The sequence below is a fragment of the Delphinapterus leucas genome, chromosome 1, assembly GCF_059928025.1.
Source record: "Delphinapterus leucas isolate spDelLeu-1000000601 "Yukka" chromosome 1, BTC_Dleu_Yukka2, whole genome shotgun sequence".
Taxonomy (NCBI): Eukaryota; Metazoa; Chordata; class Mammalia; order Artiodactyla; family Monodontidae; genus Delphinapterus; species Delphinapterus leucas.
The window spans coordinates 50,203,979-50,223,463 of NC_143129.1; the positions used below are offsets into that span (position 1 = coordinate 50,203,979).

Here is a 19,485-nt window from a genome sequence, read left to right on the forward strand (position 1 = left end):
GTTGATAGCACGAAAGCTACATAAGTTTTCTTTTGCTATTTGCCTAGTGCATTTTTTTATCCTTTAAAAAATCCCATATCAGCCTATAGCTGATTTTTTAAAAACTGAATCAATGTTTTTAACTGGGTTTAGCCTATTCATAGTTATTTTAATTATTTGACTTGTTACTATTTATCTTACTAATTTTCGACTTCCCCCACCCCTAATTTCTTTCCCTTTTTTTTGTATTGAGGTATTGTCTTATTCCATATTTTTAACTTTTTTCTTTGGAATGATTCATCCCATATCTATTATTTAGCAGTTACACCTGAAATTTTACTACACATATTTAACATAATTTCAAAGTTAAACAGTACCTTAACCCATTTTCTGAATAATAAAACACTTCAGAACACTTTAATTCTAATCACCCCCCATCTTATAAGCTACTGTCCAGTTTTTCAATTATATCCTATTTTAAAAGTCCACATTAATGTTGCATAAAATGTTTATTTAGTTTTATTTAGTTACAATCTTGCTTCTTATAAACACTTCTTTCATTACGAGTGTTTTATACAAACAACACTTTTGATTTACATGTTTTTCATTTATTTGCTTACTAGTTCTTCAATTTCAGATCATCCTTTTGGAATTATTTTCCTTCTTGAAGATAATCCTTTTGCAATTTCTTTAAAGAAGTTCCACCAATGGTAAAATCTGTTTTTCACTTGAATATGTATTTATTTCAGTTTTGCTTCATACAGATTCCAAGTTGACAATTGTTTTTCTCAGAATTTTGAAGGCACTATTCTACCACCTTTGGAGTACATTGTTGCTGTTGAGAAGCTTTCTGAAGTATCTGTCTTGCCTTCACTGATAATCTTTTTCCCCCTTTGATTGCTTTAAGAATCCTCTGTTTGGTATCTCACAGTTATACTACACTGGGTTTAGGCTTGGATTTTATCTATATATGCTTGGGATACATTGTGCTTCCTGAACTTATGAATTCGTGTTTTTCCAACAAATGTGGAAAATTCTGTTATCTCTTCAAATATTGCCACTCCTCCATCCTCTCTATTCTCTTCTGCTGGTACTTCTAGTATTCATAATTCTTCCTTCTATATCTCTTATCTTTTCCTTAATATTTATATTTTCTAGCACCTTGTTTCTCCTGGCTGCACATTGGGTAATTTCCTTATATCTAGCTTCCAGTTTATGTATTGTCTCTTCAGCTGAGTCTAATATGATATTCAACATGTCTAAGGGTTTTTCTTTTTTTAAACTGCAAGTAACATATTTCTCATCAAGCAGTTCCACTTGTTTCTTTTTCAGATCAGTCTGTGGTTCCATCCTTCATGTATGTTGATGATAAGACCTTGGAAAATTGAGTCCAAAGTTTATATCTACAGGTTCTTTCTCAAGCTAGCTAGTTTCAACTTGCACCTGGTGATCTCCAGCCATAAATAATATTGCTTATCTTAATCTATGGGAAACTGGGGCCTACATCTTGTTTCTGCCAGGAACTATAGGGTATTACAAACTGAGGCCCACTTCAACTGTCCTGGATGGGACATCTCAGATTCAGATTTATCTCCTTGTTTCTGGTCTAAGGAAAACTGCATATGGCAGTGCTGCAATTGGTATTTGTCACCCAGGCAACCACTGTCAACCTTATGCTTAATATAGTTTTCACAATTTCCATATCAAAATGTGTTCATTTTGTCAGGGAGAAAAAATAGAGGTGTAGTTCTTGGAGATTTCCCCTACTTTCTTTGAGCCTATTAATGTATTCAAAAGGAGATTTTATTCAGGATCTAGCTGTTTTGCAGTACCTAATATATTACTGGAAGCAAAAGTCTTATTTAATATATTAGGTTATGATATACTAACCAGAGAAAGCTCATGATTTATGACAATCCTTGCTGATTCAAGAGGTCTGGAGAGGTTTCCTACCCCTCAAATGGAACTCAATCAGTATTTTGGAATCAGTATAGAAAGGTCCTAAACTATGAACTTATCCAATAAGTTTTTGCCCCACTTTGCAGAAATTTCTATTGTTCTATTACTAATATAGTCAGTCAACCCTGACTATTCAAATTTCCAATGTCCTGATCAATATGTGGTTCAGGTCAACAGGACTAAAATCTATGAAAATAAACCATCATTTTGAACATTTTAAAAAATAGATAATAACGATTTGTTACATGCAACTTCCATCTAGATTCATAACTTTATTCTTGGAAGCCTGAGCCACCTATAATATAAGCAGGGCTAAACAAGGCAGCTGGTGATTTCATTTTAGTCAGAAACACACCTAATAGGCATTATGGCAGCAGATCTGACTGCTATTGTCTTAGACGCAGATGGATTGTTTGCATCATTATTATTCATAATTGTTGGTCAGTGTTCTCTGGATGATCAGGAAGCTCTTTGTGCCTCACCCTAATCACTGAAGTAATGAAAGGAGATACCCGCAGCAAGGGCTGCAACTGCAAATGCTGCAATCACACCTAAAAGTAAAACAAACACAAAACAAATGGAAATGGAATGAGCAAAAGAAAGGCTTAAGTGATCCTAGGCTTTGAAATGTCGGTAACTGATGGGCCTAAACAACAAGAACAACATACACACACAAATACATATACTTACACACACACATATACAGGCATGAAAAGCCAGCAAAGTCTTAGAGGAAAATATAGCAATAGGTTGAAAATTATATTTTACAAAGTTGGACTGGTAATCATATACTTCACCACCTTCGTTAACACCTTAAAATAAAAAATTATCTTTCTTATACATGAGTGCACTCACACACATCTAAGAGACAAACTAATACATACTTAAAAAGGCTTCTATAAATATTTATATTGACATTTCAGCTGTCTCATGTTACTTAGCTTAAACCAGAAAGACATCTCCAATGGGCAGGAGTCCTCAGTAATTACCATACGAAGTCATTTATATAGCTATTGAAAACTACAGAAACTAAAATCTAAGAATTATTAAGCTTGGGTTGGTAACTTTTAATTTTTTTTCCTGAGTATTTTAAGTTAAAAAACAACAACAAAAAGAAAACTGACCATAGTAGTCCAGACAGACAGACACACACACACACACACACACACACACACACTTAGGTACAAAGAATTTAGGTAATTAACTTAACTTATGAGTAACTGACATGAAAAATAACCAAAGTTTCTGGCTTCTCTCAGTCAAAAATCTTAATGCTTATAAAGCATTTCTCAAATTGGCATTCAACTAAACAAAAGTCTACATGTTCTTTGATCAATAAGTCTGAAAAATGTTAAAGTGACTGCCACACTTCTTGGAGCCTTTAAAATACTAAAATACATTAGAATTTCCAGACTTGAACTTGACTTTTTTCATAGAGCACCTATCAAAATCTTCCACAATAGCAATCCTGGGAACACCAGCTTGGAAAACACTGGCCCTACTATACTAATTGATTCCCAAAACTCAACATGTGTTTCTTCTAAAAACACCAAAACATTTCATAGGAAGTGTCATCTTTTAGGGCACTTGAGACAATGTTTTATTTATAAATCTTTCTATCTCTCAGGGTGTACCACTTTCTATAATACTCAATAAATACTAGCTTAATCTAGCTCTTTTAAGAAATGAAATGAAAATAATTTTAAAGTAACAAGAAAACTCAAATCCAAAATACCATCTTTTCAATGTTATAGAAGAAATATAATACCTATGTTTTGCTGAATTTTCAACACTATTGTAGTTTTAATTGGCTGTTTTGATGGTTCATCATCTGTGTTGTCCAATGAAGCTTCAGTATTCATAGAGGAACTTACACAGGCTGCAAGAGGATAATAAAAATAAATCCTAAATAAAATAAGAATAATTACTGCTTAAAAATGTGTTTTAAAGAACATTATAAAAAACATACAGTGAACTCCATTTTCCTTCACCTTGACTTTTTTTTTTTTCAACTTTACTTTTTAAACTTGCTCTTTATCAAATGCAGGCAAATTAAATTTCACGGACTATATATCAAACTGATGTACTTTTTAAAATACTTTATGGGGACTTCCCTGGTGGTGCAGTGGTTAAGAATCCACCTGACAATGCAGAGGACATGGGTTCAAGCCCTGGGCCAGGAAGATCCCACATGCCGCACAGCAACTAGCCCTGTGTGCCACAACTACTGAGCCTGCACTCTAGAGCCCGCGAGCCACAACTACTGAGCCCACGTGCCACAACTACTGAGGCACGCGCAGCTAGAGCCTGTGCTCTGCAACAAGAGAAGCCACCGTAATGAGAAGCCTGCGCACCACAACGAAGAGTAGCCCCCACTCTCCACAACTAGAGAAAGCCTGCGCCCAGCAACAAAGACCAAATGTAGCCAAAAATAAATAAAATTTTAAAAAAAGAAAAGAACGATTCAATTCAATGACTTCAGCTTCTATCTTAAAAAAAAATACTTTATGTACTTTTATAACTGATCAAAACCAAGGAGACACAGAGCCAGTTCTGAATGACTCCCACAAATTATAATCTGATTACTATATGGTAGTGGAGATAAATGATACCAAAAATCAAACTAGATAGGAAAGGGTAAATTTTGCTCTTAATTGGGATTAATTTATAATATTCTTATTGATGGTTTTGGCAATTAATAATTTTAAGTAATCAGTAATAATAAAAGTAGGGATCAGCAAACTGTAGCCATGGGCCAAAGTGCAGCCCATGGGCCAGACCTTACATGCTCTGCAAAGCCTAAAATATTTACTATTTAGCCCTATACAGAAAAAGTTTGCTGACTCTTGATCTAACCTGAATTACATAAGCAAATTGGGACCATAAGTTTGACCTTAAAACAATTCAATGTTAAGCAAAGTAAGTACACTATCTCATTTATAGTTGGAAAATAAAACCTGGGACATTAAGTGCGTATTTGAGGGTCATAGGCAACAGAATGAGGATTCAAATACAAGTTCTCTTTCTACTTCATTATGGTGACAATAATTTGCGTAGATTAGCCAAGCTGAATTTATTTAACACTGACTAAAAGTGTCTGAACTGAAAAAATCCTTAGGGATCACACAGACCAATGGTTTTCTTTTTTTAAACTAGTGCTAGAAAATCTGACAGAAAATCCCAGTATGTAAAATAGATGAAAGCAGAATTACTCTAGTTGAAGCAGGGATGAAGGACTCCTGGAGCCATACTCCCTCCTTCCCCTAAGAGGTGACAGCAGAGTGCTGTTCTATAGAACTCAAGGGAACTATGTTTGAAAACAATTGCAGTTGATAGTTAAACAACATGGGTTTGAACTGCATGGATCCACTTACCCATACGCAAATTTTTTTCCACTAAATACATACTATATGATCCATGGTTGGTTGAATCCATGGATGGGGAACTGCCCATACGGACAGCCAACTGAAGCTGTATGTGGATTTTCGACTGCGTGAGGGTCAGTGCCCCTAACCCCCATGTTGTTCAAGGGTTAACTGAACTTCATGTTGATCCCTTTATTTACAAAGAAGAGAAGAGAACCCCAGAGTGACACAGTAAATACTACTGTTTAAATTCAAAGTAAAATAGCTTATTGCTTGGATTTAAAATATCTTTTATAGACATCTTTGTATACCAACATACTGGTACATGCAGATGTGCTCACAAGGATGACACATAACTTACTGAAATAATTAACTGTGGTACCGAAATGGATGAAAAAAAATTTGCCTGCTTCTCATCAATTTCCCATGAAGTTTGCCATTTTGAGAAATAATCCTTAGTAGTCACCTCATTAGAATCAAGGCAAAACTGTTCTTTTTTTCCCTCTTTGAGCATATGACTAAAGTACTTTAAAAACAAACACAAAACGTTCTTCTCTTTTGTTCTACTCCCATATCAAACTAGTCACAAAGGCCAACAAATTCTCATGAACGGTCTCCAGAATTATTCAGTCTTCCATATTTCTACAGCATCCAGTTTTCTCGGGGGCTGTAACACTTTACTTCTAGAATACATTAGCCCACCAGCTTAAAATTTCCCCTAACTTCATCCATATGTCTAAAAGTTGAATGGAGAGTACAATTTTATCCATTTTAAAAACATACACTCACACACACACAGAACTTCGGCTTTTTCTTTTAGCAAATATCACTGCTAAAAAGCTTTTTCTTTGGGCCACTAAAATCCTTATCTCAGATAAAAACAAAAATAATGGATGAAGCATGAATTATACCTATTTGCTACAGGAAATTTTTTACTTTTTTACTTGAGTACCTATAGATAAAGAGCACAAAAATGGTTTTATTTGTCATGTCATATTACTCACACATTTAATACTAATTTGTTATTTGTGAAGAAGAGCATGCTCTAAGAGGTCAAGTCCTCTGTATAAACAATTTACTTCTATTAAAAAAAGACATTCCATTGCTCTGCTATTTCCATTTTAAAATCTGTCATTCAAAATCATAGATTTGATACAAAGCTAAGACAATTTTACTGAAGCAGAGCATTTTTCAAGGATGAATAAATCCTTACCATAACAATTTGTTTGTCTGTTTTCGGTGGGGCCATGAAGAACTTAATTCAAATCTCAGATACTGTCATTTTTACCAATACCTTAACGTCATCTGAACTTTAAATGCAAAGGACATGTGATTCAATAGGAAATTAGATCTTAACCATTCCTTAAAACCAGGTAATTTTAACTGCAGACAAATCTCAAATTATTCATGTAAGAAAGCAACCTTTCTTAAGCAACTGTCAACAAAGGAGAAGACAAGGACCATGATGAATGCATGTTAAATTGTATATATATTCAATTTCATTCCAAGCTGCTGATAGGTAGAACTATCTAGAAGCTTAAAATGAAATGCTAGCACTTGAACTCCTTAGTTAGGTGTCATCTTCCAGATCCCTAAATCCTAAGTTAATGAGGTTTCACTAGTCAGTGATTTAGCCATTAAAATACGTCTTCAGCATTACTTTTTTTCCTTTATAATTAAATTATCAACGTTTAACCAAGCAATGAAAATTAATTTCACCTCTGATATCAAGACAGAATTGGCAAAGATGGGTTTCACCAGATTTTAAATGTGTGTCTCCAAATTTGCTGATACTGTGGATAAAGTACATCTGAATTATTAAGTTAATATCTACCAGGAGATGACTAATACATTTAAGAAATTTTAAAGCCACAGTTATCCCTCACCTTAAGTGAGTCATTTTGACAAACAAATTGTTCTTCATTCCTTAAATCATTTTAAAGTATGTTATTTTAAAATACTTACTTGGCAAAATACATATTTTAAACATAGCAACTACATTACAGAACAGAAATAAATAATCAAGCAAATGGTAACATCAAATACTTGGAAAATAAAGCTTGATACTTATAACAAGTTTAACAATCCTAAATGTACAGTAATTGATTTCAAGTTTGAATTTGAACATTTGAACTCCACTTCATAGTTTATTTTACCTGGAAACCCTAATTTCAAATAATTAGGAAAATCTATGCACACTATATAGCATTATTCTTATATTTTAATGTTTTTCATTATAATTCAGAAGGTCCATTATTTAAAAGTTTTATAATAATTCTAGTAAATATCACCTTACATTTATATATCTCTTTCTGTTTAGAAAGTATTTTCCCTAACATTTTTACTAAATTCTAGTACCAACACCAAAAGAATTTGGGGTTCAGAGAGGACTTGTTCAAGGTTACACAGCTGTAAGTGGAAGACCTGGACTCAGCTAAAACATCTTGGTAAAATTATGCATCTAATATTTTTGAATAAATTAATAAATGAAAGAATGAAAAAGTGAACATAATTCTAAACCAACTGAATGTATATGTAAAAGCACTTAATTTTTCTATTAAAATGTTTATGTTTTTACCCTATCCCATAATTTGGAATGTGTTATTTTGCTACTAAATAACTATATCATTCCTTCTAATTCAACAAATACTTGATGAAGCAAAAATAATATAATTCTAGACAAGTCCTATTCTTGGCCACAATAAATCTGATGCCAATGTTCAATTCCTAAACAGCTTAGAGTTACTTTTACTGTATTCATCCTTGAAAATGAACTCAAATGTTACCTGCTCTGAGAAGCTTTCTCTGAATCACTTATAGGGATAATGCCTGTGCTAAATATTCTGATAATTCTCTGTTCATTCCCGTATTATTGAACTAACCTCTAGTTAAAGTGATATGTAATAGTAATAATAAAGAAAGAAAAAATGGAAAGAATTTACTAAAATTTGAAAATACTAATGTCAAACCTTTCTTACTATAGATTACAGGTTATTGCTAACCTACCATCAAAATATTTTTTCTGAATGAATTATTAGCCAAATCACTAGAGACCCTAAAATTATGATCATTAATCTTGATGTTCTTGAGTTCTTAGTTACTCTTTGGACCTTACTACATGCCCTGCAATAATTAATAATGCATACAATTCTATCTTCCAAGTCAGATTATAGGCTTCTTGAGGAAAGGAATCTGGCCATTGATTTGTCGTCTATAACACTACCTTGAACAGAGCAAATGCTTAATAAACATCTAACAAATAGACATACTAAATGCTATAAACTAGAATTAATATTTACGGGGCAACAATTAGTGTTACATGTTGTCATATGTTTTTAATGTTCTATATCCCTTAAAACATTCTGAACTATTGAGCCATAGAGCTATGACCATTATATCCTTTTAAAATCTTCATCATGTTCAGTGTAGTGCACTACACAAACCTTAAAAACCTTATATCTTGCTAGGCATAAGCTTACAATTTTCCAAGCATAAAATAAGTATTAAAAAAAGCTGTGCTATAGTTTCCTAAAAATGACCAATTCAGTATATGTCAGTCAGTTAGGAACAAATATTTATGAATACCTATCATGTTTTAGGCATGGAACTCAGATAGAGAAATAAATACTCTCGAGAAACTTGCAGTCTAATATGAAAGATTAATATTAAACATGCAACTGATGAGTTCAATAATTACAAGAATGGAAACTAATGCAAAAAAGCAGCAAAAAACTATGATTAAGTATAATGGAGCACTCACCTCGTCTGAGCACATAAAATTATCTACCCAGGTTAAAAAAAAATTCTATTTAGCTCCTTGAAGACAGAATCAGTATCTTATTGAATTTTGGTTCCCAAACCCTAGGACTGACAAAATCAATAATTTGTTCAGTCAACAATTATTTACTGAGTACCTACAATGTGTTAAGGCTAGGTTCTTAGGAAAGTGCTAGAAATGACAGCAGTGAGCAAGAAAGGAAAAGTCCCTTTCCTTGTGAACCTTATGTAAAAATCAATAAATGTTTGCTGAAATGCAATATAAAATTGTTTCATATGGGTTTTAATTTATTAGGTTTTAGTTTTATTTGGGGGTGGTTGTCAAGCAAGGCTGCCATAGTTGCCTCTTTAAGAATGTATTACAGTGGTGAAAGCTTCTTGGATTTTTATTTTAATCTGTCTTAGCAATTTAAACAATGGATATTAATCTGTTATTAATTGAGATTAATAACTAACTATTTTTAAAGTATTACTTATAAAGTATTGAATAAAATACAAACTAGTCTATAAATGCTTATGTTTAAAATATGACACAAAATTAAACAAGATAAAAATATTTCAGACAGATGGTAGTCTTAAAAAAATCTAAATGAAATCTCTCTCTTCCTATTCTTTTATATCTGATTTTTAAAGTAAGTTGTGAATGGGGCAAGTTTTGCATACAGTGCTTCCCTTAGTCATACTTAATTCAGCAACGTAATATGCACTAAAAGTGTGACAAATAATTCAAAAGAATATGAAAACTACATATGATAACAGATCCAAGCTTCTAGCCAACAAGTGAGAAATTACACTGATATAAGATGAAATTAAATGAGGATGTTGTAACATCATTTATTTAAGTTAAAAAAATTGTTTTAAATGATGGAATTAAGAGGGCTAGGCTAAAATAAGTACCTAGATCATGGAAAGTAATAACCCTATAGTCTGTCCTGGTTAAGTGTCACAGAAAGGCAGTAAAACAAAACTGTCAGAAGAAAAGCAGACTCTAAAACCAAACTGCCTACGTTTAAATTCCAGCTCCACCATTTATTAGCTATGTAACCCTGAAAAAATTACTTGACCTTTCTGAGCCTCAATTCTCTTATTGGGAAAACTGAGCTAACAATAGTATAATAATCATTATAGGGTTCTTATAAGGACTAAATGATTTAGCATCTGTAAGGCTCTTAAAACAGTGCCCGGCACATAGCAGGTTCTATAAAAACAATAGCTAATATTATTGGAGTATTAGGTTCAATTCAGGGTAACATATCTCAAGAAAGGCAAGCCAGACTATACTGATATTTTAAAAAGCAGTCTTTAATCCTTCTTAGGTCACCAACCCTTTGAAAGCTATAGATCTTTCCCCTAGAAAAACATTATACAATTATGTTCAAGCGGTTTAGGGATCTCCTGATAGCCAACTATGACCCCAAAATTTTGGACACCACAGGTTAAAAATGTCTAATCTAAAGAAAGGTAAATAAGGCGGTAAGGAAAAATGAGGTCTAGAAACTGTAATAATGAGAACAGTTAAAGGTATATGGGAGTATTTGGCTTTGAAATATTTAGAACATGACAACTGCCCTCAATTTAAACTTAAAGCAAGGCCTCAATAAAGAAGCAGTACAGTTGACACTTGAACAACATGGGTTTGAAATGCACAGGTCTACTTACACTTGGATTTTTTTCAATAAATACATACTACAGTACTACACAATCCACAGTTGGCTGAATCTGTGGATGTAGAGCGGCAGATATGGAGGGCCAACTGCAAAATTATACATGAATTTTCGACCACATGGAAGTCAGTGCCCCTAGCTCCTGTACTGTTCAAGTGTCAACTGTACTCATGTTTAATTGCTCCAGATTACTGAAAAAGTAGAGGTTTCAGGAAGGCAGACTGGAATTCAGAATAAGGAAGAAAAAAGTCTAAATATCCATAGATTTCAGTATTATATGAAAGAGGATGAACCAGGTCAACTCTAATGATCCCACGTAAAACTAATTCAAGTTATCAACAATAGAGTTGGTCAAGAACTACTGTTAGGCACTAGTGACAGAAGTAAACAAAAGCAAACAAAAATCTCTGCCCTCATGACTCTAAGATTAGTTGGAAGAAACAGCGTAGTCGCTAATCTGGAAAAACATATTTCACAAAGTAGCAAACATTTCTACCAGTCTACTCCAAAATCTATCACTTAGAGAATATTCTATAGCTATACCTTTAAAAATATTAGTTTTCAGGGGACTGAAACATAGCTGCAGCTTTAACATCTTTTACTGAGCAATTTAGAGGTTGTTTTTTTTTTCCCTTTAAAACAAACTTACTATTCCACATGATTAATATGAACTTGGAGTTGTTGAAAAAACAAGCCTGGTCATCTCCAACTAACCTGAGGCTTTACTGACAGATTTGCAATTCACCAACCAAATACTTACTTGATTCACCATAGAAACAACAGGACTCAATCACTCTACTCTTGTGGGGAATGGGAATTAGTTAAGCAATAGAAGACTAACTAAGAAATTAGAATTAGAAAAAGCACTTAAAAATGGTTATATTCAAATTTCATAAACATTTATATTCAGAAGTAACCTAAAGACTTTCTACTATGATATCAGAAATTTCAAGACTGATAAATGTCTAGATACTCAATATTTATGGATACTTGCAAATAACTACTTTTACCACATATTTTTAAAATGTTTCAGGAAGACTGTCAAACACATTTATTTATAGACACGTTTTCATATCCTACTCTCAACAGAAACAAAAACAAAGCAAAGCAAAGCAAAACAAAAAAAAACCTTTTAAAATGTAAGATGAAATATGAAAGTAATGGTTAGGGGAAGAATATGTGTAAACAGTTACATAGTATGGCAAATCTATGCTCTGTAAAAATAATCTTGATCTAATTTTTGGAACTGCCCATTTTAGCTTAGTATCCCAATTATATGAAGGGGACAGGAAAATAACAGCAAATAGTATGGAGATGTTTAATAAAGTGTTTAAAAAAACTTCTGTAACCTGATGCTTAACCAAATAATTAAAATAACAGATTTTGAGAAAACTTCTCTTATAGTAAAAGAAATCCTTTAAAGCTATATATTTCTACCTGTTTAAGACTGAACTTGTTTTATGAAGATCTACTTGCTAGGCTTGGAAAAATCTAAAGTATCTTAAATTTTGGTACGATTTTCCAGGAAAACACTGCATGTTTATATACTGTGTAGAAAAACAGACACATTTTTAAATGCCTCAAAAGTATCAAAGAGAACTAGCTTTAAGGAAATCTAAAGACATGATACTTAAACTAGATGTCCCATAGGTAACCTCAGCTATAGTCTAATCCGGTTCTTAAATAACCTCATATAATTACCTGTGTTTATTTCCTCTGCAATTTCCAAATCTTCTATTTGAATCATATGATCTAACATCTCTATAAAATGGTCTCTAATTTCTTCAGCTGACTCATCACCAAATTTATAATCACATAACATTACAGTGGATCCCGGAATGGGGACAAAAACTCGGTGAGGGAGGATGTGGAACTCTTTTTCAGAATCTAAAAGGAGAAGAAACAATATCAGTATTTAGACAGGTCTGTCACTGGTATCAGTGATAAATATTGTGTAAGTACATGAAAGCATATGCCAAAAGAAATAAAACCTTAAAAGGTCTTTTCATTTTCTAATTGATCTCGCACAAAATTGCTTACTGAATTCTTTAACTCAATACCTAAGGCCTCTGCAAGGGACATAAATGATACTCCCATGAAATATAAACTCACCACTGCCTTCAATGTGAAGACATTGTTGATTATACATTCTTATATTATCCACTGTCCTATGAAGGAATACCTAGGAGATAATTTTGTCTCAGAAGTTGTTTTTCTTTGTTTTAACCTTACAAGTACTGAATTTTCCAAACAATTTTTCCCTTTTTCATGCAAGCTTATAGAGCCAAATTAGTGGCTCACCTACATCAAGTGTATAGGTCGTGATAGCATTCATTTCTGTACTAATCTCACCACTGACTTCATCTTACATGATGTAGCCCCCTAATCAAGCATGTGTAGGACATTAAGATACACATTTTCTGTACTAATCTCATCACCAACTCCATCTTGCTTTCTTTTTCATTTTCCCTTTGCCTCGTTCTCATTATTAATACCTACTTTACCTTCTTAATTTGTAATGCCTTTTTGTAAATAGCCTTAAATCATTTTTAGAAAAAATAATCTGGACCTAAGTAAATAATGAATATTTCATTCTTCTTTCAACACACACATTTCGCTCAATTTCTAACATAAACACATAATTATTGTTTGGCTCAAAACCATAACTCTGATGAAGTATCAACAAAGATAGGGATTTTGTGTAAAGAATGACTTTTTTCAGCAATGGATATGATTTAAAAGAGCTGCCAATGTACAGACCAAGTAGAAAACCAGGGCTCACTTTAACAGTAACCTACCTTTCCTCGTCAAGAAGCAAGTGGTAGCTTTATATAACTGCAAACAGATGACAATGAAGAATGCCTTAAGTGTCATAGGAAATGCCATGACTTAAATATGTGTTCCTGCCAGATTCTGCTTAATATATTGTTTTCAAATGAGAACTGGGAGAATTTTACTCTTTGACCAGACTGCCTCCTAGCTGTAAAATTATATTACTGCAAGTTGTCTTATAGCATGTAAACTGTCCACACATTGATATTAGGAATATAGTATTTTATTTTGGGCCATAGTTTCTTAAAACAGGTTAAGTTCAAAACTTTCAAAGGTGGCCTAAGTGTAATTGGCATGCAAAATTTTAAAACAATTTCAAACTGCATTAATTCTAGGTTTGCCTGAAAAAGAGACAAATATGCTTGCTTATAAAATCAAATGTTAAAGAATTGGTTGCAATGAACTTGTATTACTCATTTTAAAAAAAGCGCTTACAATTTTCAAGTTAAAGTTAAATTAAACATTTATTATCTAAATAAGACCAAGTTTTCTAGCTGGTCTGAGGTTTAAAATGGGAGAGGAAAGCTTTAAAAAAAAACATACATCTTAAAAAGTACTCAAAAAAAGAATCCTTTAGGCGTATTCCCATAGCAGAGTATTTTGTTCAAAATTATTTAAATAAGTTCAAAACAGAGAAAAAAAATTAAAGTTAAGCCAATATGATAAGAATTGAGATTTTGCTGGTTAAGTATAGAATCCTAACTCATACTGGAATATTACAGAAAATTTTGTAGAATAGGCAATATCTGAGCTGACTCTTAAAAGATAAACAGACATTTGCATGAAGGGATGAGAAGCGCGATCCAGAGAGTGGAACCATGACTACAGGCAAAGAGGAATATAAATGTTCTGAGAGGACAGGCAGTATGGATGGATGTGGATGTAGGGATGGAAGAAGGTAAGAGATTTCATAGTTGATGACCTCAGTTTTCACAATGAGTATGTCATCTACTGAGAGTAAGTTGGGCAGGACTGAATGCAGGCTGATAGAGAATAATGAAGAAAGTCTGGAATACTTCTTAAGGGAAAGAAAAGGGGAAGACCAGAATAAGTAAAAGGACTGACTGGAGTTCATATTTTATTTATTATTATTATTTTTTTTACTGTCACCTGAAGTATTAAGTTCTTTCATCTGGATAGCCAGAATTAAAAAACTATGTTTACTTTAAAGATTAAGAATGTAATGTTAGTATGCCCTTTGCAGACTTCCTTATGCATGCAAAAAATATTCTAGTTCAGGTTAATTTCATGGCATGCATTCTAGATTTTACCATATTACAAACTTACAAGATTTTACCAGTATATAAGAAGCATAAGCAAAACAAATATCGTATATTAACACATACATGTGGAACCTAGAAAAATGGTACAGATGAACCAGTTTGCAGAGCAGAAATTGAGACACAGATGTAGAGAACAAACGTATGGACACCAAGGGGGGAAAGTGGTGGGGCAGGGGGGGTGGTGGTGGCATGAATTGGGAGATTGGGATTGACATATACACATTAATATGTACAAAATCGATAACTAATAAGGACCTGTTGTATAAAAAAATAAATAAAATTCAAAAAAAATAATATTGTGTTAGCTATTCTAGGTCTTGTGCCCCTTCATACAAACTTTAGAATCAGTTAGTTGATATCCATAAAATAACTTGCTGAGATTTCAATAGGAATTTCATTTAATCTATAGATCAAGTAGGAAAGAACTGACATCTTAACTATATTGGGTCTTTCAATCCATGAACAAGAAATATCTATCCATTCATTTAGATCTTTGATTTCTTACATGAGAGTTTTATAGTTTTCCATACACAGTTTCTATGTATATTTATTACATTTATACATAAGTTTCATTTTGGGGGTCCTATTGTATTGTATATGTTATTTTTTCATTGCAAATTCCAATTGTTCATTTACATATATAGGAAAACACTGACTTTTGTATATTACCTTGTACGCCGTGATCTTGCTAGGTCACTTATTAAAGAGTTTTTTGTATATTTTTTGTGACTTTTCTAGATAGACAATCACGTTATCTGAAAAGTTTTATTTTTTCCATCCCTATCTGTATATATTTTGTTTCCTTATTGCACTACCCAGGACTTCCAATAAAATGATGAACAGGGAATAAAAAAAAAAAAATGTCCTGCTGGGATTTTGATCTGCATTATGTTGAATCTATAGATCAATTTGGAAAAAGTTGACGTCTTAATAACATTGAGTCTTCCAATCCATGAGCATGGCATCTTTCTCCAATTATTAGGTCTTTTCTAATTTGTCTTGGCAGTGTTTTGTAGTTTTCAGTACATATATCTTATATATATTTTGCTAGATTTATCTCTAAGTATTTTATGGTTATTTGAATGCTATTATAAATGGTATTTAATTTTTTTTTAATTTCCAGTTTTTTCTTACTATAGAGAAATATAATTGAGTTATGTATATTGACCTTGTATTCTGGGACCTCGGTAAATTCACTTATTAGTTCTAGTAGTTTTATTTTTAAAGATTCTTTTGGATTTTGTGTGTACACAATCATGTCACCTGAGAATAAAGACAGTAATTTCTTCCTTTAAAAAAAAAAAAAAGAAAAGAAAAAAGAAAGATAAGCTAAGTAAAATGAGGACTAAATTTAAGATCTAACAATTGGGTGTATATATAGTCAACTTCAAATTTTACATGTTCATATTATTATACTTGCAATATATTTTTTAATCTTGATATCTTAAGATCTACTAACATGTTGCTGGAATAATTATCCTCTTACTACAGTTCAAAAAATGTATACTTACACTTGGTTCATTTTTGAAATATAAGGCTACATTCCACAAAACTTAAAGTTAAGAAAGTTTAAATACAACCATTGTTAAGTAATTCTCTTCCTTCAGTACCTCCAACTTAATAGTAACTACTACTTGATGAGGGCTTGGCCTACCAACCTGTATTAGGGACTTTAAAAACATCATCTTCTTTCATCTCACAGGCTCGAAAAATAGCTACTATAATCCCTGTTTTTCACATAAGACAGTGGATGCTTAGACAGGCTAAATTATTTGCCTGAAGTCACTCCAGTAGTGTTAGAGTAGACACAGAACCCAAGAACTTCAGTCTTTGCTCTTTCCACCAAACTACATTGCCTATTCTCTCTTCCCACAAGCTCAAAGGCCACTCAATTATCAGTGAAAATATTTTTTCATTTTGTAAAAATGTAAGATTAGATGATAACATTAACTTCTAATATATCAAATTTAATGTATAAACAACTGTTATTAGAAGTAATTAATTTTACTGATTGGACGTCAGCAAAAATTTCAAAATACTAATTCACTAAATATACTAGAGCAGTCATTTGATACCCTTTTTATGAAGCATTTGTAATGGAAAGGAATATTTAACTAATGTGTGTGATAAGGTAGATCTTTGGCATTATTGGTGGATATATCCCAATGTCCCATAAAATCCTAAAATTCACAGTTCAGTTGTAACACATACTGTTACTCAGAAAGTGAAGTAGTGTTTAATACCATGAGAGTTATCACACACAAAGTCAAGCAGCAAAAACAAAGCCACAGAGATGACACTGCTAGACTAACTGGGTGGCTAAGTGACCAGGTTTTACATACTTCACAAAACAAAACTCTCAATCCAATTGCTGAAAGTAAAATTCAAATTCATGTCTCAGCAAAACTATACATTATTAGTGGATGGGTTATTCCACTAATAATAACTTCAGGGTTATTTGTGAAGTACATGAAGGACAGATGTTAAACCTGGAAATTCCAGGTATCTATCATACTAGGAATAAAAAAAGATTATATCAGTCCACCAAACCTGATATATGGGCTATTATAACTAAAAGAAGTTAGTTAGCACAGGAGCTATGCTTTTCTCCTATAAAAATAAACATATTCCATTAACAAGCTAATAACGTATGTTTCAATTATGTACATATTCAACCATGAATTGCAAATCCACCTGAATGGTAGAAAGGCAGATAAATGTGTAGCTTCAAAAAGCATACTCAATATTATATTTTCTTTTTGAGTAAAACAAAATTTTTCTAATACAAATTACTGAAAAGGTATAAACTGTTCATGTTTCTCAAAAGATGGAATAGTTATAAAAGGTTAAGACACCATGACCCAGCCTTTTTAAAATCTAGTAAAGTCCGTTAGAGAATAGATGAGAAGTATATAAACTAGTACACACACAAAAAAAATAAATTGGAAAGAAAAAGAAAGATCAATTGCATATACACCTATTAAAGACTCTATTATACATAATGGTCAACACTAATAAATTAATGGCTTTAAAATGGTAACACACACAGTCTCTTCCATAAGTGGTGGTGGGAAAACTGGACAGCTACATGTAAAAGAATGAAATTAGAACACTCCCTAACACCATACAAAAAATAAACTCAAAATGGATTCAAGACCTAAATGTAAGACTGGACACTATAAAACTCTTAGAGGAAAACACAGAAAGAAAACTCTTTGACATAAATCACAGCAAGATCTTTTTTGATCCACCTCCTAGAGTAATGGAAATAAAAACAAAAATAAACAAATGGGACCTAATGAACCTTAAAAGCTTTTGCACAGCAAAGGAAACCAATAAACAAGATGAAAAGACAACCCTCAGAATGGGATAAAATATGCACAAACGAATCAATGGACAAAGGATTAATCTCCAAAATATATAAACAGCTCAATATTAAAGAAACAAACAACCCAATCCAAAAATGGGCAGAAGACCTAAATAGGCATTTCTCCAAAGAAGACATACAGATGGCCAAGAAGCACATGAAAAGCTGCTCAACATCACTAATTATTAGAGAAATGCAAATCAAAACTACAATGAGGTATCACCTCACACTGCTCAGAATGGGCTTCATCAGAAAATCTACAAACAACAAATGCTGGAGAGGGTGTGGAGAAAAGGGAACCCTCTTGCACTGCTGGTGGGAATGTAAATTGATTCAGCCACTATGGAGAACAGTATGGAGGTTCCTTAAAAAACTAAAAATAGAATTACCATGTGATCCAGCAATCCCACTACTGGGCATATACCCAGAGAAAACCATAATTCAAAAAGACACATGCACCCCAATATTCACTGCAGCACTATTTACAATAGCCAGGTCATGGAAGCAACCTAAATGTCCATCGACAGATGAATGGATAAAGAAGTTGTGGTACATATATACAATGGAATATTACTCAGCCATAAAAAGGAACGAAATTGAGTCATTTGTTGAGACGTGGATGGATCTAGAGACTGTCATACAGAGTGAAGTAAGAAAGAGAAAAACAAATATCGTATATTAACGCATGTATGTGGAACCTAGAAAAATGGTAGAGATGAACCAGTTTGCAGGGCAGAAGTTGAGACACAGACATAGAGAACAAACGTATGGACACCAAGGGGGGAAAACCGCGGTGGGGGTGGGGATGGTGGTGTGCTGAATTGGGTGATTGGGATTGACATGTATACACTGATGTGTATAAAATTGATGACTAATAAGAACCTGCAGTATAAAAAAACAAAGAAACAAAAAAACAACTACTACTAAACTTTCTTTGGGTTATTTGTATGGAAATATGTTAATATAAATGTTTCAGACATTACATGCAATTTCTAAAAATCTTATATGTTCTGGTATAATGTTATAAGTCATAATTCTAGTTATTTCTTTAAAATGTATATCTCAGAAATAACTAAAAAAATGGTAACACAGCTTATCTATTCTGGCAAAAATTCACACAGAATTTTTCTTTTTAAATCCTCCCTGAAATTATTAAATGTTGACAGATTTACTATTACAAGGTGTTCAAAAACGTTTTTTTAGGTGGCAACTGAAAATTTTCATTCAATAAGAAAAGTAAATGATTACATATTGTTTTA

At 32.6% G+C, this 19,485-nt stretch overlaps 1 protein-coding gene across 7 annotated transcripts in view; it reads right to left on the reverse strand.

The window, feature by feature from the left end:
• ODR4 (odr-4 GPCR localization factor homolog) overlaps nt 1–19,485 on the reverse strand; it is a 144,835-nt gene that overhangs the window by 104,660 nt on the left and 20,690 nt on the right. For 3 of the 7 annotated variants that reach the window (XM_022593380.3, XM_022593379.3, XM_089909866.1), the window contains 3 exons: nt 12,446–12,631; nt 3,707–3,817; nt 2,141–2,489 (listed from right to left, as the gene is read on the reverse strand). In XM_022593380.3, coding sequence (XP_022449088.2) covers nt 2,422–2,489; nt 3,707–3,817; nt 12,446–12,631 — 365 coding nt within the window. In that variant the 3' untranslated portion in view covers nt 2,141–2,421. Of the gene's footprint in view, nt 1–2,140; nt 2,490–3,706; nt 3,844–6,214; nt 7,097–12,445; nt 12,632–19,485 lie in introns of those variants that run through there. The other 4 variants (XR_016392870.1, XR_016392871.1, XR_016392874.1 and 1 more) reach the window with 3 other exon arrangements.